The sequence below is a fragment of the Carassius auratus genome, chromosome 25 (genome assembly GCF_003368295.1).
Source record: "Carassius auratus strain Wakin chromosome 25, ASM336829v1, whole genome shotgun sequence".
In the NCBI taxonomy this organism is placed as follows: Eukaryota; Metazoa; Chordata; class Actinopteri; order Cypriniformes; family Cyprinidae; genus Carassius; species Carassius auratus.
The window spans coordinates 3906322-3933821 of NC_039267.1; the positions used below are offsets into that span (position 1 = coordinate 3906322).

General features: G+C 36.6%; 1 protein-coding gene and 1 pseudogene across 4 annotated transcripts in view; both read left to right on the plus strand.

Moving 5' to 3' along the window:
- LOC113042805 (eosinophil peroxidase-like) overlaps nucleotides 1-7203 on the plus strand; it is an 18739-nt pseudogene extending 11536 nt beyond the window's left edge.
- LOC113043019 (transcriptional enhancer factor TEF-3-like) overlaps nucleotides 867-27500 on the plus strand; it is a 34649-nt gene continuing 8015 nt past the window's right edge. The window contains exons 1-9 of one of the 4 annotated variants that reach the window (XM_026202110.1): nucleotides 867-881; nucleotides 7028-7347; nucleotides 19001-19065; nucleotides 21159-21221; nucleotides 25503-25637; nucleotides 25724-25767; nucleotides 26845-26906; nucleotides 27022-27116; nucleotides 27187-27360. In XM_026202110.1, the coding sequence (XP_026057895.1) occupies nucleotides 7341-7347; nucleotides 19001-19065; nucleotides 21159-21221; nucleotides 25503-25637; nucleotides 25724-25767; nucleotides 26845-26906; nucleotides 27022-27116; nucleotides 27187-27360 (645 nt within the window). In that variant the 5' untranslated portion in view covers nucleotides 867-881; nucleotides 7028-7340. Of the gene's footprint in view, nucleotides 882-7027; nucleotides 7348-19000; nucleotides 19066-19462; nucleotides 20020-21158; nucleotides 21222-25502; nucleotides 25638-25723; nucleotides 25768-26844; nucleotides 26907-26985; nucleotides 27117-27186; nucleotides 27361-27500 lie in introns of those variants that run through there. The other 3 variants (XM_026202109.1, XM_026202111.1, XM_026202112.1) reach the window with 3 other exon arrangements.

Consider the following 27500-nt stretch of genomic DNA (forward strand, 5'->3'; position numbering starts at 1 on the left):
TGATCTGAGAAACTTGAGTGTGGGGAAAGCAAAAAAAAGGTGGTCCCTGTCCCCATTACTTTAACACCAGGAAATATGGACGCTTTACAAACAAAAACAGCTTCTTTTTTTCCTAGGAGTAGTTTGTAAATATCTTAATGAATGGATTTTGCATAACTGAGTACCATCTGATATCCTGAGTGTGCTTTTCTGCAATTCTCTAAATGAGTGTTTACCCCAAATAAGACAAGCAGTGTTAGTAATAATTAGTAATTAAGTTCTACAAGTGAAACGAGTAGCTTTATAAACAAGTGTATATATTATTATATATATATATATATATATATATATATATATATATATATATATACATACACACACACACACACACACACACAAGTCTCACTTTTTTAAAAACATAATAAACTCATTCACATGAAGATAACACAACACACTACCATATAATAATATATACATTTAAACAGACACACACCATATTTTTTTTACACATTTAGTAGATATAAGTACCTTTTAAGTATTTGTGAAACGTCTTTATATTATAATTTTAAGTAGTACTTAATACAAAGATGGTCTTGACACTGTTTCAGGATTCTTTTCCCGGACTTTTAGGACACAGCTGTCTCTCATACTGACCAGAACAATGTGAATCCCTCTGGATCCGGGCTTATTTCCTTTTCTCTCCACACCAAGACTGCTCCTTTTTCCTTTTCAAACCCGGGACCTCCCCTCAACCTCCCTCCTCCCCTCCCTCCTCCTGTCTGCTCCTCACGTTATACTGCAGCCAATTCCTGAAATTCCAGCCTTCCTCGCGCCGCTTCCAGTCACTCAGGGCAGATTTACCCCCAAAACACTTCATTTTCCCCCTCTGTTCCTTCTGACAGGTAAGAATTGTATTTATTTACAGATTTCACAGTGGCATTTGTTGAACAGTTATTTAAAAATCTAAATCTGTCTGTAAAATAGCCACAAGCACTTGTAGAGCTGTAAGTTACAGATCTTCTCCTCACTTAACGATATTTCAGAACAGCGCGAAACGAACTCACGTGAAGCGCTATTCTGACACGTGATGACGAAATGTATGTAATAATGGGAATATTTGGAATCGTTGGAATTTTTCCTGAATTTCACGCGTTCTTTTTTTTCTGATTCACCGGAAACTTTCTGAGGAACTTGAACGCGTCACAGGCGCGCGTTGCTCAGCGCGAGCGCGTGTCGCGTCTCACTTCGTTATTATTGCGCAAATTATCGGTTGAGAATAAGGTTGATCCTTTAAATAGTGACATGTCTGCACATAAAACGTTTGAAAAATGTATATAATATATAAAAATGTATAAGAATGCAATAAAAGTGTTTACTTAATAATTGTGGAAACTATTATTATTATTAGCATTATTAATTATTATTATTATTGATTGTCTTGTCTGTTTGTTTAAGATAAAGTAATATTTTTTTATTAAGCTATTTTAATCCAGTGTTCATTCAGCCTATGTATTTCTTTAGCCAAGACCTTTGCTGTTAAATATTACTGTTATTAATTTCAAAATTGCAAATATTTCTTATTTTTATGTGTATAGGTTTCACTTTACAGTGCTTTGAGTTTTACAGACTATTTGTTTTGTTTGTTTGTTTTCACTACAAGTCAAAGGTTTGCACACACTTTTTTTTATTCTCACTTTTTTCACATGGTTGAATAATAGTAAAGTGATAAAAACTATATATATTTGATATCTAGACATTCATCATCTGACTACATGAAGTTCATCATAGGCTGCTTTTAAACACTATTAAAGGAGTTCATAGTTAATGTAGTATTTCCTTTATTCAAATGTTGGTTTTGTCAAGAATTCCATGGACAATTTGTAAATGTAATGTTTAATAATATAAATAAATCTTTAAAGTTCTCAAATTAATTAATTTGAGCTACACTTTTTTTCCAAGGTTCTCCAAAGCTAAAGTCATCATAGTTGGTTAAATGACTATAGTGGTGAATGCACATGACAACAAATATAATTTTAGCTCTTTTTTTTTATTTGCTTCTATAATAAAACAGAATATTTAAAATTCAAAAAACAACTATGTAACACATTGAATTAAACGTAGTATATAGAAAATATTTTCTTGTAAAATATAATCCTATAAATCTTGATTTATGACTTTGAAAACTGATTTTTTTGCAGTGTAGATTTATGTTGTTAATAATGGTATAAACATGTCATCACTATCTGTGAAAAAGGGTTAATTAGTTGATCATTGAATGACCCAAAGTCAGTCTAAACAGATTCAAATGGGCAGTTTGAAGCGCAGTGGTCCGCTCTCTGTCAGCTGGCCTCATGGGTAAATATTTCGGGTGTTGGGGTGAAGAGTCAGTGCCCTGCGTGTTCTGCGTCCCCGGGCGGGATGGAATAATCTACAGGAACAACAGGTGGAATGGGGCCGGTGCCCACCTGCTTTCTGCGGCGCGGGAGGAAGGAGGGGGACGGGATATTGTGTTGTTTTAATAAAAAGCATCAGGAGAACATTATTAAAATGCTGCATCTGTGTGAAGGTTTCATTAGCGCTCTGTAAAGTGGCATTTAGTTGAAGCGTCTTCACACTTGGGCTCTGTCTAGCATCTGTTTTCTTCTGTAAGAGTTCAGTTTGCTGCATTTTTTCAGTTTAGTTTTTACCTTTACTATTGAGTAACATAGGTTTCACCTTCTAACGTCACGGGACAAAAAAAGTTCATTTTCTGTTCTGAGTATATATTATTGTTTATTACATTTCATAATTTTTTTAAATTACATTTTATATTTTTTTTTTTAAATAAAATCTGATTTGTGAGATTCAAACTTGAAATGTAAACTTGAAGATTTTAAACTTGAAATTTACACCCAGATTTGTGAGATACCAACTCTGAATTTTGAGATATAAACCAGAATCGAAAGGATATAAACGCTTACCATTAATAACCTCCAAATTATGTGATACAAACTCAGAATTACAAGATATAAAACAAAAAAATTATGAGATTGAGATAAATTATGAGATACCCAAAATTACCAGAAACTCAGAATTTCACATTACAAGATATAAAAGCAGAATGGCAAACATAAGCCCAGAATTTTGCATTATAACTTAGAATTATGAGATATAAACTTAGAATTATGAGATAATAAACTCCAAATTACGAGATATAAACTTAGAATGGTACAATATAAACAAAGAACTACAAGATATAAACTCTGAATGCATAACATAATCTCAGAATTCCGAGATAAAAACCCAAAATTCCGAGATATAAACTAAAAATGTCACAATATAAACAAAGAACTACAAGACATAAACTCTGAATTGTAAAATAAACCCATAATTATAAGATATAAACTCAGAACTGCACAATATAATCTAGACAGTAATTCATGTATCTGATTGAAATCACTGTGTCTTATTCAAAAGCCAACACGCACAGCAGGCTGTTTGCATGTGTGTGTGTGTGTGTGTGTGTGTGTGTGTTTGAGTGATATCTGTTTTCATGTGTGTATTGTGTTACTGAGATTAGGAATTATGCCATAGTTAAACACACACAGTTAATCCTGGATTTCAGCAGCTCATATACAACACAAACATATCAAAGACAGTTTTTATCATTTGTGTATTGCATACACAGAGCTGAAAAAACAACAAGAAGAACTGTGTTTACTACCTTTTCACGTGAACATGGTACAGCGGTGGTAATACTTTATTATATCCCATGGTACATGTCTGAGAAACTATGGTAGCACCATTGTACATTTGTTTAGTAAATCTCACTGCATTTTTACCATTAAAATAATGTTGTATTTGCATTGCTGCGGCGTCAGCCACATTTAAGCTTAAAGGCAGTTGTGTTGTTTTAGTGCTATTATCACGTTAACACAGTGTTATTAGAGACGCTCTTAACGAGACACTCGCTGTGTGTCAGGAACTCTTGATCAGAGCCGACCAGCCCCTGCGGCTACAACCCCACTGTTAAACTATATGAGCTTTAAATTAATGCTAATATCCCATGTGTGTGTGTTTGTGTGTGTGTAGGTTCAAAGCGACTCTCAGCTTTACATTCCTGCTTGATTAAAGTGGATTTTGTTGTGTGTCTATGTGTGTATATGTTTGTTTATATGGTGTGTGTGTGTGTTTGTTTTGTATGTGAGTTACACACACGTGTTAATGTACTGTATATCTATGTGTCTTTGTGTGAGTGTGTGAGTGTACAACTAGAGAGGTTTTATGTAGTCATTTATTCAGCCTCGTGTTTTTACTAAGCCTGTATGACTTTATTTCTACTGCGGAACACAAAGAAGATATTTTATAGAACACTGGGAACCAAAAAACACTGAACCCTATTGGCTTTCATTAAATGGACAAAAAAACAAAAACAAACAAACACTGAGACATTTCTCAAAATGTCTTTTTTTCTTCTTCTTCTGTTATTCACAGAGGAAAGACAGTCATTCAGGTTTGGAACAATATGAGGATGAATAACTAATGTCATAATTTTTTATTTTTAGATAAACTATCCCTTTATTTTCCCTAAAGCCTTTACTGTTGTGTGCATATATAAAGACATATAAACACATGATAAACTAAAAGCAATAACCCACCAAGGGTTTTGTGATTTTACCAAAGTTAAGGGATTTTTTTAGCTACGATATAAAAACTTACTAAATATTTTAAACATGGAAAAATCACTTTAGTGCATGGTGCATAAAATGGCAACAACAGCTAAATAAAAAAAAAAAAAAAAAAAAAATTCAGTAAGTGTTCAGTATTGTTAGTTTTGACTTAAATTATTAAAAATCATGTTAGGTAATTAAAATAAATCTGAATAAAATTAAATAAATGAATACATGCATACATATTTGGCAACTAACTCAAATAAAGTTTAAGGTTTAAAAATAAAAATAAAACTTAATATATATATAAATAAAAAATATTGATTTCCAGAAAGTGCAGGTATTGGTTGTGCTGACAAAATCTATTAAAATCATTTTAGTTAATAAAAAAAAAAAAAAAAATCTGAATGAAAATAAATAAGTAATTCAATAAATAAATAAATAACATGAAATACCTAAACACCAATGAAAATTTGAAATGTTGCCCTGGCAAACTGACTTAAATAAAAATTTTTTTTTTTTTTTTTTTTTTTTTTACATTTAAACTTAAAAGAAATATTTTGTACAAAAAAAGGCAAAATAACAAAATTATTAAAACTGATTGTATAACTGAAAAACTGAAAAATATAAAGATAAAAGCTTATTCAAGATATTAATAAATACTATAATAATAATATAAAACTCTTTGGTCTGCACGTGTTGATTTTTCTTTATTTTGGCTTTACATATGTCAGTTTACATTGACATCCAAACCAGAGAAAATAAAGTCAAGGTAGTCGAGTTGTTTTTTTTTTTTTTTTTTTTATTAGTGTTTTATTGCCAGTTATAAATGCATGGAGTGAATCCGTTTCACATATTTACACACTTCTCTAAAAGTTTGTAAATGTGAAATGGTCCAATTATTTGTTTTTGGACTCATCAAGCATTAGTTTCATTAAGAAACTCGAGGGCGTTTGGTCTGATCTGTGACTTTTGTACAGGAAGTCGAGCTTAGAAGAAAAAAGGGGGGATTGAGTCAGACGCGAACATGACGCACAGTTGCCCAGTGGCTCTAATCTTCCTGTACACACACTCACAAACACCACAATTCCCAGAATTCCTGCTGAAAACATGCATTTGTGTGTAATACTAATAATTTACATTGACCTCTCCTCAAGTTGTGTTCATAAAGTCTGAAGTTTAAATAGCAAAGAGGCACCCCTGATCAAGTCGGTTGATGTGGACCTCTTGAAATAGCCCTCTCTGGCTGCAGGCCGCTTTCTATTGCGGTTACATGTCTGCAGATGCGTTGTCACTCTGTGTCTCCTCCTAATGTGATTTTGAAACCAAGGCGCTTTTTCCAAGTAGGATTATAGAGTCTGGGGAGCGGTGTGATGACTGGGGGTCGTCTCACTCACGCCGTGATGATTCCCGTCTGGAGCCCTGCCGACAACATCTTTGTGCTACAACTCAATATAGCACCATCTGCAATAGCAGTGGCTAATATGGATGATGTAATAGCAAATCGTGTGTCTTATTTCCATTGAATAGTCCACCCAGGAATAGTTCACCCAAAAATGAATATTTTCTTACTCACCCTCAGGCCATCCAAGATGTAGATGAGTTGCTTCTTCATCAGATTCGGAGATATGTAGCATTCTATCATTTGCTCACTAATGGAAGTGAATGGGTGCCGTGAGAATGAGAGTCCAAACAGCTGATGAAAACATCACAATAATCCACACCCCTCCAATCCATCAATTAACGTCTGGTCAAGTGAAAACCTGTGTGTTTGTAAGAAACAAATCTATCATTAAAGCGTTTAACGTCATAATATTCTTTCTCCAGTGAAAAAGAAGTCTTATCTGAATCAGGAGAGAAATATGCACAAATCAAGCACGATTTAAATTCACGAAGTGAAAACAGTCCTAAACTTTTTTACTATTGGATAGATTTTAATGTGAGAGAGCAACCGGAGATAATTTTTTTACTCGAGGAAGCTTTATCACAAGCGACTTTTTATTGAGGTTTATTAATAATATGGTGAATCTTCAGGCCATGCCTCACAAAATCTACTGAGCGAATATTTAACATTCAACACCAGTTTACCAATAAATCTTAATAAACTTGCTTGAGAAGACAAACAGGAAGTCAGATATTATCTTGGCAATGCTTTCATGTATGAGAGTATCATGAAAATCAGTGCCAATTACTGATCTGAAAGTTATAAAGCTATAAATGTTCATTAATTTTAGCTATTTTTTAATCACTGTAAGTGCGATGAAGAAATCAAACTGTACGGCCTTCCAGTGCAAGTAATTGCTGATTGCAGCTATATTTCTGTTGTATTTTACTGTGCTTCCATATCATCTGAGCCATTTAATCCAATGCAACTCTAATTTAGTTTATTTCTTCCATAGGATTTAGCACCTGCCCTGTTTCAGACCTGGAAAAGCTCATCATTTACCCTCTAGGGTCATCTCCAGAGACTCAGACGGCTCATCAGTATCTTCTTAGGGTGTTTGGCTCTCCACCACCACCCTGTCGTCCGAGTGGGTATCAGCGTCCTCTCCGGGGGGCGCTAGCGAGGAGCTGAGCGAGGGATTGGATAAGCCTCTGGAGAACGATGCGGAGGGCGTGTGGAGTCCAGACATTGAGCAGAGCTTTCAGGAGGCGCTGGCCATCTATCCGCCCTGCGGCCGACGCAAGATCATTCTCTCCGATGAGGGCAAGATGTACGGTATGCCTCTTCCCTTCTGACTCTATGCATTTGCTTATGCAGCCAATGAGTGTCTTGGATATGTGATAGATCTCCATACACCATTAAGGCAAATCAGAAAACAGATTTTCACATCTTAAAAAAAAAAAAAAAAAAAAAACTTAAATGATTTAATTGCATAAGTATTCACACCCCCATCTGGGACAGTTGACATTTCACTCTGTAGCCTTCATATCACTTGTAGATGCCACTACACTTTAAGTTGAGTTAACCTGTGGCGAATTCAATTGAATGGGTATGATTTGGAAAGGCACACATGTGTTCATAAAAGGTCTAACAGCTGAAAATGCATATCAGAGCAAAAAACCAAGCCCTGAGGTCAAAAGAACTGCTTGTAGAGCTCAGAAACAGGGTTGCGTTAAGCCACACATCTGGGGAAGAGTTCAGAAAAAAATCTGCTTCATTGAAGTTTGAAACCACCAGGACTCTTCCTAAAGCTGGCCTCCTGGCCAAACTGAGCAATTTATGGAGAAAGGCCTTGTCTAGACTGTGACCAAGAAGCTGACAGTCGGACAAACATCACTCCAACACTCCTCCGTTCTGGGTTTATGGCTGTGTGGCCGAACTCAATTCTCAAAACTCAAACTCAATCCCAGACAAGATTCTCTGGTCTTATGAACCTCAATTCCAGGCACCTGCAGAGTAAAATCCCAAAAGTAAAGGGTGCTGGAAGCCTCATGTTGTCAAAAATAGGGATAGCCTTAATGAAAATCCATTCCAGTGCATTCAGAACCTCAGACTGTGTAAAAGGTTCACCTTCCAATAGGATAATGAACCTAAACACAGCAAGAGTCAATCATAGACAACTCTCTGAATGTCCTTGAGTGGCCCAGCCACAGCCACAGCCTGAGCTTGAACCCAATCTAATATTTCAGGATAAACCTGAAGATGTGCCAGAGCTTGAGAGGTGAAGAGATGTGGAGAAAAATGGCAGATCATTGGCAAAAGCTGTTGTGCAAAGCTTGTTGCATCATACCCCAAGACTTGATGCTGTAAACATGCTTCTGCTGGTACTTATGTAATATACTTATTTCAGGTTAAAAAAACAGAAAACAATTATTAAGTTGTGACAATTGTGCTTTTGCTTTGTCATTATCGAGTGTAGATTAATAAAAAAGTGTAATTTAAAAAGAAAAAAAAAATTAAGCAGCTTAAAGGGTTAGTTCACCCAAATAATAAAATTATGTAATTAATAACTCACCCTCATGTCATTCCAAACCTGTGAGACCTCCGTTCATCTTTGGAACACAGTTTAAGATATTTTAGATTTAGTCCGAGAGCTCTCAGTCCCTCCATTGAAACTGTGTGTACGGCATACTGTCCATGTCCAGAAAGGTAAGAAAAACATCATCAAAGTAGTCCATGTGACATCAGAGGGTCCGTTAGAATTTATTGAAACATCGAAAATACATTTTGGTCCAAAAATAGCAAAAACTACAACTTTATTCAGCATTGTTTTCTCTTTCGGGTCTGTTGTGAGCACGTTCACAGCACTGAAGTGTAGTGATATCCGGTTCGTGAACGAATCATTCGATGTAACCGGATCTTCATGAACCAGTTCACCAAATCGAACTGAATCGTTTTAAACAGTTCGTGTCTCCAATACGCATTAATCCACAAATGACTTAAGCTGTTAACTTTTTTGAATGTGTCTGACACTCCCTCTGAGTTCAAACAAACCAATATCCCGGAGTAATGCATGCACTCAAACAGTACACTGACTGAACTGCTGTGAAGAGAGAACTGAAGATGAACACCGAGCCGAGCCAGATAACAAACGAAACGTTGACTCGTTCTCGTGTCAAGAACCGGTTGCATCAGTTTTCGGATCAACAGTAGTGATGGGAAGTTCGGTTCGACTCAGTCTATTGTTCGTTATCTGGCTCGGCTCAGTGTTCATCTTCAGTTTTCTCTTCACAGCAGTTCAGTCAAAAAAAAAAAGTTTAAAACAAAGCTAACAGCTTAAGTCAGTTGTGGATTAATGCGTATTGGAGATGCGAACCGTTTAAAACGATTCAGTTCGATTTGGTGAACTGGTTCAAAAAGATCCGTGTAAATGCATTTATGGAACCTCTTATCTTCATGAATCAGTTCTTAATGGCACTTTCAATGAAGCGTAATGTTTCCTCTGCAGTGGTTGTTGATACGGATTTCATCTGAAATATAAAAATCATGCAGAGTCTTATTATTCTATATCTGAATATATTAATAAAATGTAAGAATTTGACACGAATTATGACACATACTTTTGGTTAGGAAAATACTTCCCTTCATAGAGTTAAAAAGTCTCCATTTAAGACAAAAATCACTAATTTGCTGATTAAAGATGACTCGCAACCCATCTAATATCATAGATATCTGTACAGTCAGACAGACTTTGAGGGCATCTTCTGAATCATTTAATATGTTTGTGATGCAAACATAAGAACATAAAACAAGCGTGAACAACACAATTTGGTCACAATCAATCATAGTATTACAAAATGCACAACAGAAACAGAAGCTCTTGCTGCAAATAGTGCTTTTTGTTGCAAATATTATCATTTATTTCAATTTATTTTGCAACTCTAGCTTGTTTCTCCATCCCTATAAATAACCCAGCCAATGTGTGTTTTTACTCTAAATGTCCATCTGTCTGATCCAGACCTGATGATGGTAAGAAATGACCCGATGATGGGCCGAGCGCTGGGAGAGAAGGAAAGCGAGAGGATGTGCGTGTCTGTCATCTTCCGATAAGCTGTGAAACTTTATAAAGCTTCTTAAAGCCGTGTCAATATCGCAGCAGAGGGTTAAGGCAGGTGGCGAGGGAGGGTCGTAGGGGGCAGAAGAGGGCATCTGGGGTGGATCTATCAGCCCCGAGGGTTGGGGCCGGTAGTTTGGGAGCGGCGAAGCGCGTCCGGAATGGCACGCCATGGGTGTTCAGAGCCCCGAGTTCAAGGCAGAGAGGGTGTAACCCGACACGAGAATGGACGTTTACCCTTTGAGTGTGTGCAACAGAGAGGGACAAATAAACACAAAGGGGGGGTTGTGAGGGAGAGGTGCGGTTTGCACCTGTTTCTGCGGCCCCCGCTCACGACCCCGAAGTGTGTGTGTTGCCTTTCAGTTCACCTCCAGCTGCCTCTCCTCTAACACACAGACACGACTGGATTTAAAGCACACGAAGAGACAGAAAGAAAGACAGACAGAGAGAGAGAGAGAGAGAGAGAGAGAGAGAGAGACCGAGAGACCTCCCTCCTGATGGTGTTAACACTGGGATTACATCGAACTCAGTATCAGCTCAGACAAATCACTCATCACACTTATCCATCAATGCACGTCACCTCTCTCAAGGAGTCGAGCTGTTAAAGCAGCAGATCACAAGAATATTATATAAATAAATAAATAAATATTATATATTTCATGAGTATTCATTGTATGGGTGGGAGAAAAAAATCGATTCTCTGATGAATTCTGATTCTCAGAAGTGAGACACGTGCAGATTGCTTCACAATCTGAGCTTCCACCCGCCGTGTTTTATTGTAGATAATCTTAAATTGATGCCGTTTGGAATGCAGTACTATTAGATGCACGAAGCTCGCGCACTGACAGACTTTCACGTGCACTTTGTGTTTGTTGTCCTGAAGCTCAATTGTGGCTGTGGTTAAATGCACTTTTAAACAGCAAATGCTGATGAAAAAAATCCTCAACTATTGCCTGTAAACTTTCAGACACTTAAAGAACACTTTTTTTCAATAAGTAATTGTTTAAAAAAAATATCCTGCTGTGCTGGTATAATAATAAAAAAAACATTTTGCGCAGAATACATTTTATATAAAATGTATATGAAAATGTATCCATGCCAAGTAATACTGAAAACTGAGAATGTGAAGCAAAGTGATATTGAGTTGACAATGATAATTGTAATTGAACTGAATTGTGAAACCAGTAAAGATTCAGACCCTATATTTTTAAGATAGCAGTACTGAAATAAAGAGATTCTGACTATAAAAAAAACATATAACTGCAAATTCTTTTAAGATGTAAAACTGTAAAGATTTATTTGCTCAGCAGAAGAATTAATTGGGGAAAAAATGTAGATCAAGAATAGTTTTTGAATTGGATTGTGACTCCCAGAATCGGATCGGATCGTGAAGTGCCTGAAGATTCCCACCCCTAATTGTAACAAGGAGTCAGAGGCGTTCGGATCCATGTGCAGAATTTTATTAAGAGAATGGTCATACAGGCAGAAATCAGGAATGGCGTCAGGTGTGTTAGGGATATCCAGAATCATAAACGGTAACAAGCAGAGATCGGGGCAGGCAGCAGAGAATCAGAGTCGGTTTAAACAATCCAAGATAATACACAGGAAGAACAAACACAAGGGAATATGCTCGGAAATGCTAGATAGGCTAAACAAGACTTCGCAGTGAGTGAGAGTGATTATGCTGCTTTTATGTGTGTGTAAATGAGGTGCAGGTGTGTCAAGGAAATTGGCTGATGAATGAGGTGCAGGTGTGGCAAGGAAATTGGCTGATGAATGAGGTGCAGGTGTGGCAAGGTGATTGTGATGCAGTAACTCATTGGGAATGTAGTTCGGGTGTGGTGCAACAGTATGAGAGGTGCTAGTGTCCAAGTGACATCTGGTGGTTGATGGCTGGAATGGTCCTGAGTGGAGTGCCCTCTACTGAAGTTCATGGGCACTCAATCTAATGATCGTGACACTAATAGATGTACAGGATGTATGACAACATTGTGATGCATCGATGCATCATTAATCGTAATCAAATCGGATCGTGAGGTACCCAAAGATTCCCACCCCTAATTCTTTGTGTTTTTGTCCTTTTGGCTTGCATTACTATAAAAAGTGCTTTCATGGAGGAATGGCAATGAAAGTAAATCAACTTTTTTTTTTTTACAAATCTTTCTTATATTGTTTTAACCTTGCATTAACCATTTTTTTTAAATGTAGTTAACAAATTAAATAAATAATAACAAATAATTTTGGATCACACTATTTTAAGGTCCATTTTTTGCCATTAACAAACCATTTACTATGACTTTTACCTCAATAAACTCCTAATTTTCTGTTTATTAACAGTAAAGTTGTTGTCACGTTTAGGTATATGGTCACGCAGAATATATGCTTTATTTGCACTTTATAAGCATTAATAATGGGCGTGCTAATAAGTAACTAGTTAATAGTGAGAATTGGTCACTATACTAAAGTGCCATGAATATTTAATGAAGTGAGCACTGATGCAGTGTTTGATTGGTTGTCTGTCGCTAAACATTTTACTGTTACATTCAAGCACCCTATTGTTGGTCTAAAACACTGCTGGTTTAAGATGTTGTCAGCCCAGGGTTAAAGGGTTAATTCACACACCTCCTCCCAGTCTATCGTTTGGAAGAGCCAGGACAGTTTTTAATAAAAACTCTGACAGGATTGATCTGAAAGAAGAAAGTTAAATACACTTTGTCATACTCGCCCTTGAGGGTGAGTAAAACATGAGCTAATTTTTATTTTTGGGTGAACTAACCCTTTAAGGTCAGTGCAAAAGCTTTGGATGATTCTAGATTCAATGAAGGCTGTAAAAATGAGTCCTTGTACTCACTAAAGTTTCATTTCTGTGCTTCTATCCATTTCTGTTGGTTCCTGAGGTCAGCTTTATAAATCTTGAGCTCAGAGAAACCTCAAGCCGACAGTGTTTGGCAAAAATCAGATAGAGCTTCATTCATACCCCAGCAATTTCAGACAATCACGCAAATAGCGACAATCTACAGTGCTGAGCGCTTAAAGAATGACGAGAATTCCCACAATGCACTCGTGACCCTTTTCCAGAGGTTCCACCGACGTCTTCTACTGGTATTTGTGGTGTGTTTGTGTGGAAACTCACTGGCTGTTACGTGTGTGAGTTATTACCCAGCTAAGCGCTTGGATTGTTTGGTTTTTGGTACGCTGGGTGAAAATTCAACAGGCTTTGCCAAAGAAAACATTTCTTGGCTTTGGTCGTCACTGTACCGTAATGCATTAACTCTCCCGACCCGTAAAATTACACACAGCCGCTGAAAGGAAACACATTTGCCATGGTTTAATGGCTCCCCAGCATCCCGTCGCAAGATAAGTACCCACATAATGGAGCGCTTCTCCACCTGTTCAGAAGTTGTTGAAAAAAACAGCACTTGTCGTTAAAGGCACATTTTTCCGCGGTTGTGGAGGAATATGGGACGGATGCTGAAGGATGAAAAACCCCAGCTGTGTGAGGCTGAGAAATCACATTTCAGACTGCATGACTGATAACATCTTGGCATTTTGGCTCCCAAACTGTGGGTCTGTGAGGATGCATAGCCAACTTATTTTATTTGTCGGGCTGAAAATGCTAAACACGCTCACTCTGATGAAAACAGATCAAACTAAACTTTTTGAAAGTCTCTTCTGCTCACCAAAGCTGCATTTATTTCACCAAAAATACAGTAAAATTACTAATATTGTAAAACATTATTACAATTTAAAGTATATTGTTAAATGTAATTGATTGCTATCAAAGCTCAAAGTGTCATATGATCCTTCAGAAATCATTGTTATATTCTGATTTGCTGCTCAATAAAAATTTCTGATTACTTTTAATCCAACTGAAACTGTGATACACTTTTGTATTAAAGTTTTTCCTTTAATAAATAAATAAATAAAACAAAATAAATAAAACATAAAACCAAAAACTACAAATAGATAGATAGGTAGATTAAAAATAAATAAATACATTAATTAATTAATAAAAAAAAACATTTAGTAGTGAGAATGTAAAAATGCTGAACTGTCTTGAAAAATATAAATATTAATAACATTTATAAAAAGAAAAAAATACACTACTTAATTAAATATATGATTATTAATAAATTAATGAAGAAAATATAGCAAAAAAACATTTGTTTGTTAGATTCCCACACAGATTCTACACGCAATTTGAGATAAAACATTTTTTTTCAGTCACATGTATACAATTTCTTAGCGTATGGTACACAATTTTTACTATACCTTTTTTAAAATTAATATTTTATTTTAAAATATGACTTGTACGTATGTTTGTTTGAAAGAGTTACTAATCTGCAGAAATCAGTTTGGTGTATAAAATATCTTAACATATGGCAGTATATAGCAAATGGAAATAATGGAGCAAGAAACAAAATCATCGTCAGTGTTACTTCAGGGTTTTTTTCACGTCAGTTGCACTGTATTATTTGTAGCTTTCCATACACAGTTTAATACACATTTTTGGCAGATGTAGTTGGCTTTCCAGAAGATAAATAATGTGCTTTTCTTGGCATATGAGGTGCAAAGATGCACCTTATATACCCAGAAAAGATGCTTATTAATACCTCATGTGTACAGTTTAGTTCCTAAATGGTATATTTTACATATATTTTAAAAGATGGACACAGAAAATTCCCACTGTGTGCTGTAAACAGAAAGCATACTTCAGAAACAACTATTCCAGACACACAGGAGTGTACTGAGATGCACTGATGCAGTTCATTAGCTGCCTCATGTCAAACAGATGGAAAAAGCCACCCATCCCTCACATAGGCTTGATTTTTCACAGGCCCGTTAGAGGTTGGTTTATGTCTGAGCTCTCTAATGAGTCAGTGTGTTTTGCTCATTCCCTCTCTTTGTTTTGCTGAGGTCGCGGTGCGGCCCTTCAGGGGTCACGAGGGCAACGCGGCTTTCCCTCTGTGTGATTTGAGTCGGACACTTCAAGGAGAGTTAATACTTAGTCTTAAAGGTCTTGCATGTCTGTCTGTCTGTCATCATTCACTCACCCTCATGTCTTTCCCAACTCATATTATGTTCCTATTTGTTACATGAGCAGCTCTTTTCCATGAGATCACAATGTGCGTTATTTTGATTACTTTTTGTGAACAGATGCACTTTAAGCATGTGCTGTTATTGACTAAACATATTTAGTCTCACTTGAATTCAGCTTAATTGAAATATTCACTAAGAAGAATAGCTCATATATATAATTTGTTCTTGAATCGGACAGCACTCGTCGAGTTGTTGCCTATGTTTTTGATTCACACACACACACACACACACACACACACACACTTACTAGAAAGAACCTGGTTAAAAGAGTCATTTGTTAAAGAATCAAACTACACTGCTTGTGCTGATTGTTTTTGATTCACTAAAAATAACCACTTACTGTAAGAGAATCGGACTGCACTAATTGAATTATAGCCTCAGTTTTTGATGCACTGAAAAGAATCAACTCATAAGAGTCATTAGTTCACTCAGTCAAATTACTGTGGTCACACTATATGTTTGATTCACTAAAAAAAAAACAGATTAAAAGAGTCATCCATATCTCCTTTGTACAGTTTTTTAAACAAGTTTGAAGAATTGTCTAACATTATTTTATTTAAATGTATTTTTAATTTAATTTAATTTAATTTAATTTAATTTAATTTAATTTAATTTAATTTAATTTAATTTTTACAGTATCCGAATATCAGATTAAATTGTTATCCATTCTTTGTACTATTTTGGTACTATATAAATATTTTATAAACAAACACACAGTCTGAAGTGAAATCTCGCTCTGACTACACATTGACAATCCTAAATGTGCCCTTTGTTGACATGCGTCCCGACCCTCAGGAGACCGTCTGCTGCACAGATGTGCCCTCTCTCTCTCTCTCTCTCTCTCTCTCTCTCAGATGTTTGAGAACCTGACAGTGCAGAATAAGACAGTGCGAGTCATTTTCTCAGCAGGAAAATCTAAGATGCAGAAAACATAATTGAAAGTCTCCATTTGCTCTCTGTATAGTCTTGGAGAAACAGTAGATATGTATGATTTTTGATATTCTTTCCTATAGGCCTTTCGTGTAATGTGTGCATGCCTTGTAATGTGTGTGTGTGTGTGTGTGTGTGTTAGTTGTTTATTGAGCAGACGCTGAAGGACTCACAGATCAGGAATGACTGGAATGTGAAGAGGAGGAGAAGAGAGAGAGAGAGAGAGAGAGGTTGAGTGGGAGGTTATGGATTTATGAGGTCAGTGTGGGAGCTGCCGTACTTTTGCGTGACACCAGCTTTGTTTCGGCCCCTTGTGGACCCTCAGGGTGGACAATGTGTGTGTGAAGGTTTCAGGTGACCGTGGCTCAGTTTTCACTTTTGTGGCATTGATATGAACGACCCCTCTGTAGCTCCGCCCCATGAACACAATGACCCCTCGCAGGGGCCTAACACATAACACACATGTATTTTATATGCATTTTGTAAACTCTTCTGATTTATGTAATAGGCTAATATTGCTTTATGCATTACAAATATGTTTTTAATTCACGAATCAGACTACAGTAGTGACAGTCAATGTAAAATGAGCAAATGGAAGAAGCAGATGAAGGTAAACGGAGCATGTTTAAAAACCTATATGTTCCTGCTCCGCACATGGATTAAATGTACATGAAGCACATGGCATATTTGAGTTATTTCAAAAGCTAAAAACACATTTTTGTGTTTGCTGAAGTGTTGTTTGCTTGTTGCAGGTCATTGCCAGGCTGTTGCGATGGCTCTGTGTGGTTTAAGCATTGCTATACAGTTAGTAGAGAGGTTAATGCTTTTTAGTACAAAGCTATGCATTTCTAGGGCGTTGCTATGTGTCATCATCAAGAAAATCTTCACACATACACACGCGTGCAGCTCAAATGAGATCTCACACAATGCCTTTGAGAAGCTCTTGAAGCTAAAGACATGTCACGCATCCTCATCGACTTCTAACAGATATGCTTGGCTCTTCTTTTAGAAGAGATCTCAACAATGTCTCATCAACATGATCTCACAACCATTTTAGAGCTTTATACTCTTACTGGACGACTAGTGAATCTGTTTATATTTGTCCAAAGGAGTTTTAGGAGAAACATCTGAGAGGAGAAATTCTCCTAAAGCGCAAAATCTGACGCTCTCGTGCAACACAAGGTCATTTTCTCCATAAAACAGCCGCAAACAGGTGTTTTTTGTTGGGTAAGAGGGCGTTTAGGGGTTCTGTACTAGTGTGTACTAGTAACCGGAGTCTGGCCGGATGAACGAGCCCAGTGATTTATGGGAAGCGTAAAGGCATATTCTATAAACATTGACTCACAGGCCAGCTGCTGCTCCTCATCAGTTGTGCGGTGGGTGGCGACTGTGTTTTGTCGGGACCCTTTCATTCCCTTCACCTTCTCGTCCAATGTGACCCGTCTGTCAGCAAAAGCATCGCTGGGAGGGAGGGTGATATGATTTGCATCATTGTGCTCGATCGAAAACCCTGAAAGATAAGATCTCCAAGCCTTTCTGTCACATTTACAAATGCAGTTACGTCGAGCACAGGATCCCGTTGGATAAATTCCCCAGTGCACATATGAATGCTCGATCGTGCCACTGCAGCCGATGAAGACGTGTGTTTGTGTCGGTGAACGCTCTTACGTTAGCTATGCACTTACTCAAACTCACTGTCAACACACTTCATGCACTTTTAGTCTGACAGCAGCCAGTGCTGCACACAGGATCTGATCTGATCTGATCTTCATCAGTCTGTCTGGAGTGACATGAAGAAACAGAACAAACTGAGACAGACTCAATCCAGAAGAACTGTGCTAACATCTCCGAGACGCTTCAAGAGACCTACCTGCAAAGCTATGAGCAAGTGCACCGAGGACTAAAGGATGCTCACCCCAAATGTTCATTTCACTTAGTTAATACATGTGATAAAATGTATTTATGACATTATTTTTGACAGCAGCCTCATTTTACAGCATTTTTACACAAGTATCTAAAACTTTTAACAGTACTGTAGCTTGGAGACCTAACCTATTTTGTAATTTTTTTAAACTTAGTTTATGTAATTTATTTATTATTTTATTTTGGTTTATTATGTATGTGTGTGTGTGTGTGTGTGTGTCCATTACTAATTACAGATTACATGATGGAAACTGTAAATTGTTAGTAAGTTATTTATTTTAGTTAATATATTCTGACTTTTGGGTTAACTTGTTTTAAACTTACAAGTAAATGTACCATATTGATATAAAAAAGTAAAGGGAAAGAAAATACATTCCACACACACACACACACACACACACACACACACACGTATATATACAGTATATATACATGTGTGTGTGTGTGTGTGTGTATACCAGTGGGTTAGTGAGTTAAAAAATGCATAAAAACTTAAAATAAATAAACACTCAAACACTAAAAATATAAATATTTAATCTGTTAACCTGCATGTCAGTGTGACCATTGAGCGACATCAAACTATAAATATGCAAATGTATTGTTGAACTATTGAAATATTAATTATGTAAATATCTCATGTCAAAGGAGCTTAGCTGACCCCTGCCCCCCCAATACACACACACACACACACACACACACTATTTATTTTATTATTTACTTGCACTTTGGTTATTGTAAAGAAAAATGTCTTCTTGTCTTCATTTCTTTTTTAAAGCAACTGGCTCAAATCCATCTATTCTGTCAGTTTATCAGTATTAATCAATAATGATTTAATCAGTATTAAACCAAGTCCTGCCCTACAGTTCTGTCCTCTATCCAGTTTCAGTTTTGACTGTAAACCTTCTCTGTTTCTTTTTTCAGGACGAAATGAGCTGATTGCGCGATACATCAAGCTTCGGACGGGAAAGACACGGACCAGGAAACAGGTAGAGAAATCACATTTGAGAATACTGGATAATAAAATACATCTTTTTTCCTGTAAAAAAATATTAAACTAAATCTAAACAGAAAAAGATAAAATAAAATTAGTTGATTAGTTCAAACTTGTGTAAGATATTACTTGTCGTCAGAGCATATATATCCTGGTTTATTTTTCTTATTTATTTCGTTTTTTTTTTTTTTTTTGAGTTAACAACAAGAAAAAAAGAGAAAATCAATCTTAAATCAATATATATTTTTACATTTTTAAAAAAAAAATTCACATCGAGATCATAGGTCACTTTAAATAAAAATGTACGTAAAAAAAAAAAGAAAATTGTAAAGTGAATTTATCTTAAGTTAATATATTTTTATTGGATAACAAGACAAAAAATATGATTAGGAAATTACATTTGCATTTGCATGCACATCTTTGAATGCAACTCTAAAATAGTAGCTACAGTTTAACTAAGTGGATTAAATTGGCCAATTACTTTTATTTGACCTCTGTGTCACACATTAACAGCGACAGGAAGTACAGCAAATGTCAGACTGGGACTTAGAGATGGGCTTGTCCTGTTAAACTCCCAAACAGACTTTCACTGAGTGTAAATGTTTGGCCCCTGAGGGCCTCCATGCTGAAATGCACTTCAGTGGTGTGATTTATCGAGCGCGGATCGGATATCGGTGTGTGTCTTCAGCACCTCTCTCAGTCCTGCTCGTTAGACCCACAAACAACTGCTCTCTCCCGGTCGCCCCTTTACGATTCGGGGCACATCACACGCTGCTGGGGTGGGGATTTGAAATCCGATAGCGTTCCCGCCGGCATTCGATATCGCATGATGTCACTCTGGCCTTGTCACATACTGAGTCTTATGCCCTCGGAGAGAGTGGAGGTGAGCTGGGGGACCGAGAGGTAAAATAATAACTGAATACAAGAAGGGAAACTAGAATCGCACCTGGTAAGTGAACAGATGAAGGTCAAAGCAATCGCTGGTTAGGTTAAGTTTTCCATATGAATTTATCATCTGTGTTTGTCTCGCACAACCGTGGTTAAAAATTACAGAGCAAAGTTGTTTGTTTTAAGTTGGGCTTCTGAGACCGAGACATTTATTTACTTATTTCTGTTTAACATTTTTAAGTGAGCTGGTATCCAAACAGATTCTGGTTCCCATTGACTTCAATAGTATTTTTGTTCTCCTTAATATAGTCAATGGAGGCCAGCAACTGGAATAGTTCACCTGAAAATGGAAATTGGCTGAAAATGCACTCACCCTCAGGCCATCCAAGAAGTAGATGTGTTTGTTTCTTTATCCGATTTGGAGAAATGTAGCATTGCATCACTTTCTCACCATTAGGATAAATGGGTGCCGTCAGTATGAGAGTCCAAACAGCTGATTAAAACATCACAATAATCCACAAGTAATTCACACCAATCCAGTCCATCAGTTAACATCTTGTGACATGAAAAATTTTAATCCATTATTAATTCATTTTTAAATTCAAATGGTTGCTTCCAGCTAAATATGAGCCATGATCCATAATATTGCTTTCTCTGGTGAAACAATCATGTGGTCTGAATCAGGTGTGAAATCTGAAGATCAAGCACCGTTTACGAGTCAAAACAGTCCAAAACTGATCTAAACGAAAATGCTGATGAGTTTTTATATGAGGGTACAACAGAAAATTTACTTTTTCACTTGAGGAAGCATAATTATGGATTATGGACTCATATTTTGTCCAGTTTTAAGTTAAATCGCCTTAATAATGTATGTGTTTCTTACAAACACACAGCTTTCGGCTTCACAAGATGTTAACTGATGAAAAAGAGTGGTGTGGATTATTGTGGTGTTTTTATCAGCTGTTTGGACTCTCCTTCTAACGGCACCCATTCACTTCCATTGGTCAGCAAGTGATGTAATACTACATTTCTACAAATCTGATGAAGAAACAAACTCATCTACATCTTGGATGGCCTGAGGGTGAGCACATTTTAACCAATATTTAATTGTTGGGTGAACTACTCCTTTAAGAAATAAATGATTATTAATTTTTTTAACGGTACGATCAGCTAGGCTCAAATCTTGTGTGTTTCCCACAGGTCTCCAGTCACATTCAGGTGTTGGCGCGACGGAAAGCTCGGGAAATCCAGGTGAAACTCAAGGTAGCTATTGAACTCTGCTAATGCTGATCACCTGTTTGCAAATTAGCACCATTATCACTTTACAGCCAAAGCATTTGTTAATGATGCAAAGTGAGGCTCAGATTCTGGACAATTGCACTAATGTCCAAGTGAATATAGCCTAGGCATTGTTCAGATGCAAATATACCACACACTACACTATAAATCAGTTTCAGCACGTCTCTAATTTTCAGGAAACGCATGACCTCTGGCTGTATAAGGGCTTAGTCTTCTCCTTGCGTGCTCCTGTCTTTCATCATATGGCATAGTTCACCCGTTGGCCGTCGGCCATCTTGGCCCAGCTGTCTGAGTGTGGTACTGGTCACACGGCTAACACTGACAGCCCTTTTAAATATGTTTCTGTAACTGAGAACTGTGACGGACAGACACATGCCCATATTTCAGCCCGCAGCATTTGCCAGATCAGGACTGAAGAATGCATCGGCTGGTCATGATTCAAGGACACAGCAGTTGCTTTGGGTAGTTGTGGACGACTCTCCATGCACGCTCGCATGATGCAACGTTGCTGTAAATTCACTTAAGTTATAGCAAAATGTATACGACAGGTGTTGAGGAGTAAGTGACTAAAAATGGATGAGTAATCTACTGAATAAACTGAATAATCATGCTCTTCTAAAATGTATCTATATGAAGCAATAAAAAGGAGGATTCAAACATCTTGCAATGAACTGATTCAAGTCACTGTGTATGAGTGTGCCTGTTGCATTTTTATAAAAAAAAAAAAATATATATATATATATATATATATATATATATATACTAACCAAACTTGGGCAGTAATGCACTAAACTGAATTGTTCTGTTGTTCTCATATGAAGCTTTTCATTTTTATTATATACATTTTTGTGAAAAAAGCTGATTCCAGTGACTGCGCAGAAGTTGCATTTTACATTTTTTATAGCAATATATTTAAAGTATATGTATTGTATTTAGATGTACTTTGAACTGAGGCAATAATAAAGCTATACTCAGCAAAAATGTCCTGATCTTCTCTTGATGAATCAGAAAGACAAAACAGCTCTAAAAGAAACTCACTGATAAAATAAGATAATAAAATGTCCTTACTGTTACGAAACTTTAGAAATACTTTTTTTGATGAACAAGTTCAGAAAAATCAGTCTCAGAAGTCTGTTGCAGTTTGTTGTATTTTGGTTATATTTATTATATTCAGAATATTTATTTTTAATAACTGAGGCAATAAGAAAATGTTTCCTATACTTCTCACGTGATGCTTGAATGACTGATTATTTATAGCAAGTCGGTTTATTCTTACGAACAAGTTCAAAAGGAAACAATTCACTGATTTCAGTCATTGCTCTGAACTCTGCTGCATTTTCCACTTCTTTTAAATATACACTATGTTCAAAGTGGGTTTGCAAATCATTTGAGTCATTTTGGGAGTTCGGAGTATGACGTGTGAATCATTTGAGTCAGTTTGGGAGTTCGGAGTATGACGTGTGAATCATTTGAGTCAGTTTGGGAGTTCGGAGTGGGATCGCAAATCATTTGAGTCAGTTCGGGTGTTTGTAGTGGGTTCGCGAATCATTTGAGTCAGTTCGTGAGTTCGGAGCGGGATCGCGAATCATTTGAACCAGTTCGGGAGTTTGTAGAGGGTTCGCAAATCATTTGAGTCAGTTCGGGATTTCGTAGTGGGTTCGCGAATCATTTGAGTCAGTTCGGGAGTTCAAAGCGAGTTCGCAAATCATTTGAGTCAGTTTGGGGTTCGCGATTCATTTGACTCAGTTCGGAAGTTCAAAGCGGGTTCGCGAGTCATTTGAGTCAGTTTGGGGATCGCGAATCATTTGAGTCATTTCGGGAGTTCAAAGCGGGTTCGCGAATCATTTGAGTCAGTTTGGGCATTGCGAATCATTTGAATCAGTTCGGGAGTTCGTAGCGGGTTCGCGAATCATTTGAGTCAGTTCGGGAGTTCAAAGCGGGTTCGCGAATCATTTGAGACTGTTCGGGAGTTCAAAGCGGTTTCGCGAATCATTTGAGTCAGTTCGGGAGTTCAAAGCGGGTTCGTGAATCATTTGAGTCAGTCTGGGGATCGCAAATAATTTGAATCAGTTCGGGAGTTCGTAGTGGTTTCGCGAATCATTTGAGTCTGTTTGGGGTTCACGAATCCTAGATGTATATGGATAGGCATTTTTATCTAATTTAGTAGCTAGTTCTAATTACGTTTTCCAAGCGTGTTTAGGTGTGATATGTGAACTCATATTTTTTGTTTTAATGATGTGCCTTTTAACAGTATCAAGTATACTATTCAAAAACTAAACAAATCGTGCCTAAAAAGTGCACGCATCTAGACTAATGTAAAGTGACATGATGAAGTCATACTAGTGTGCCTGGCGCATGTGCATTTTGAGTGCATTCACTGCATTATTCGGTGTATTCAAATGCATTTATGAATACATGTGAATGATCACAAAATTCAAGATATGAGTGTTAGAAAAATGATATAAATATATACATTTATTTAGTTAATCAATATCACATGAAGAGTGCCTTTACAGTTTTTTCTCAAAAAATCAGCATGATTTAAATGTGATATTAAGTTACTACAAACAATGAATTAATTACAAATACAAAATGTTGCAGAATTATGTAATATATGAATGAATAATAGCCTAAAGAACGTTTGTGCCAAAAGGGTTCTTTCTTGCCATTATAGAACCTTTTTAGCATAAAAGGTTCTTTGGAGTTGAGTAAAGAACCCTATGGTTCTTTACTCAGAGTGTGTGTTTGTAAAAAACAAATCCATCTTTAAAGTGTTTTAAATCTAAATAGTTGCTTCTATTTAAAATAGCATACTAGTAAAAAAAGAGACATCTCCTGTTGTCTCTCACATGTCTACTCACAAAGTAGTTTAATTTCTTTCAGTTATGGGGCCAATGGGTGAGGGAGCTCCCTTTTGCAAAGTTCTTCTCGAAGTTCCTCCTGCACCCGAATGCCAAATTATTCTTTTTTTGCTCTTGTACCGACAAATACATACAAAATATGTCAAAATACATTTAACAAGAATTAATGCACAGTCCAACCAACAATTATTCAGACACCAGATATAATTTATAAATGTTTTTTACTAGGTGCAGGACACTTTAATTCGTTTATGTAAGGGAGTATAGCAAACTGTGATATATAATCCCCCAAAAATTCTTCATGCAGTGGACTACTAGTGAAATTGATTGACAAAAATAATAAAAATCGGGATCAGAAATTATTCAGAAACTTTGACCTGACCATGTTTTGCTTATGTCCTTTTTTCTTTAGTTGCTAATGTGACCGTTTCACACCACAGATTGAACTAAATTAAGCATTGCTTGGTAATTGGTCACAAAGTATGGATAGTTGTGTAAATATTATCATACTAACAGTTGTGTGAAGGTTTGGTTGATTGTAATCCATTACAAATCTTTCTATCAACGTTATCTGACATTATCAAGATGAATTTGTTCTGACAGTTTAATTATTGTATTACCAGTTTCTAAACTATAGCAAATAAACTGTGATAATGTGAAAATGTTGAATGTCTCTGAATAAATTTAGGTTTGATTGTAGATTTTATTTTTTACAGTGAAGACATTTAATTATTCGGTTTCTGTTCCTGGACGCCTACAGACCTGAAAACATAGTGTAAATTAAACAATTCGAAACAGGCCCCACTGGTACCACCCCGCAAACCCCAGCGATGGCCCTGGTTATGACTAGCTTCCAGCTATTAACTTCCTCAACATTGAAAGCAGTTTGCAAATTTTGCAAAAACTTCTTCTTGGTTCTGGGCATCTCACATTCACAGCGAGAGCTCCCAGTTCTTCATCTGACCTCTAGGAGAAGCAGTCAAGCTGTCAACACCACTCAAACCCCGCCAGAGCCATAAACCACCTTCATCTTTCCCCCACACACACATTTACCTAGCTATCTATAAGGAGAACTTCCCATGTTTTCAATGCATGTGAAAATATGTATATTCAGTGTTTGTAAAGCTTTGTTTTAAAGCTTCTTAAAATATGAATTTAAATCATTTGGATCTTGCTGGTGCAAATGAAATCAGCAGATCAAATCAAAGACATAAAATCTTTTACCACTGAGGGTAAAAGACTACCACCTTGTCTAGGAAGTTTTTCCCCTGTAGCATCTCATATTTGGTTGATCATCAATATGAGATTTTCGGTACGTAGACTAAACTATTGTTATTAAAAATAACTCATTTCTGATGTTCCTGATGTTGTTGTCTTCTGATAGGACCAGGTGGCCAAAGACAAAGCCATGCAGAGTATGTCCAGCATGTCGTCGGCTCAGATCATCTCAGCCTCGGCGTTTCAGAACAAGATGGCTCTGCAGGGTCTCTCGAGGCCGGCCTACCCGACCGCTGCTGGGGTGAGCGCCTCACACTTAACATCACTGATGAACGCCTTCGCTCTGGACAGAAGGCTAATCGTCATTTCATGCCTTTGTTTTTGTAGTTTTGGCATGGAGCTCTCGCAGGACAAACCACAGGCCCTGAAGAGTAAGTTCATGTTGTGTGTGAGTTTTAATATCTTTGTGATTAGATCCGATCAGTTTACAAGGGTTTGCACATTCGACTCAGTTTAATGGTTAGTATGGTTTGCGTTCACAGAGAACACAGAGCTTACAGAGAAGCCAAACCAAACTTGACAAATAGAAAATGTACTTGATCTGATAAAAAATGTGACTTAAAAAAAAAAAATCTAAATATTGAGAAAATCACCTTTAAAGTTGTCCAAATGAAGTTCTTAGCAATGCATATTACTGATCAAAAATGAAGTTTTGATATATTTATGGAAGGAAATTTACAAAATATTTTCATGGAACATGATCTTTACTTAATCCTGATGATTTTTGGCATAAAAGAAAAATTGATCATTTTGACTCATACAATGTTTATTTTAAAAAAATGTTTTTGCCTATTGCTAAAATTATACCCCAGCAACTTAAGACTGCTTTTATGCTCCAGGGTCACATATGTATATTATATTTTCATAGTTTTTATTTTTATATAAAATAATTTTAAATGCAAATTTGTACTTGTAAAAAATACTGAATTCCAAAAAGTTGTTAAAACACACACACACACACACACACACACACACACACACACACACACACACACACACACACACACACACACACACACACACACACACACACATCATTTTAGCTTAATTTCTTAAGCTATATATATATATATATATATATATATATATATATATACAAAAAAAAAAATATATAAATAAAATATATATGTATATATATATATATATATATATATATATAAAATATATATATATATATATATATATATATATATATATATATATATATATATATAATATATTAAGTTTAAATGGATATATTAAATTAAATATTTCATATTACAATATTTATAACATTTATAATCTATTTTTATATTATTTAACTTTTAAAATGCAATCTTTTATAAAGTTGTGTTTTATATATATATATATATATATATATATATATATATATATATATATATATACTGTATGCATAACATCATCATAAACATCATAAAAGCTGTCATGTAATCGTCTTTTCCAAACAGCATCAAGCCGTTTTCTCAACAGAACTTCGTCATGCAGGCCAGCGGTCCTCCGCCGATGACAGGTCTGTATCATTAAAAGCTGCTCCTGATTTGACTGAGCTACAGTTTAATGGTCAGTATGGGTCATGATGGCTTCCTCAGGTTATGACAGCAGCACGGGTCTGTCGATGTCCTCAGGCGCGCCTCCCTGGCAGGGCCGAAGCATCGCCAGCTCCAGACTGCGCATGCTGGAGTTCTCCGCTTTCCTGGAGCAACCTCAGGATCCAGAGACTGTGAGTCCTTCACCGGTATATCACTGATGCTCATGTTGATTAAACTGGCTCACACTTTTCTGTTGGACAGGTCAACAAGCACCTGTTTGTTCACATCGGTCAGTCCAACCCCACGTACAGCGATCCGTACCTCGAGGCCGTGGATGTACGGCAGATTTATGACAAATTCCCAGAGAAGAAAGGAGGACTGAAGGAGCTGTTTGAGAAAGGACCGGCTAACGCTTTCTTCCTCGTCAAGTTCTGGGTAAGAACCTCAGATACGTCCCAACGGGGCATGAAGCTCTCTGTCCGGACCATCAGGCGATGAGCTGTGTGTCATGTTAGTCCTGTACATCTGGAAGTGACGCTCTGCCTTTTATTAACTAATTTGGATTTGGAAGAGAC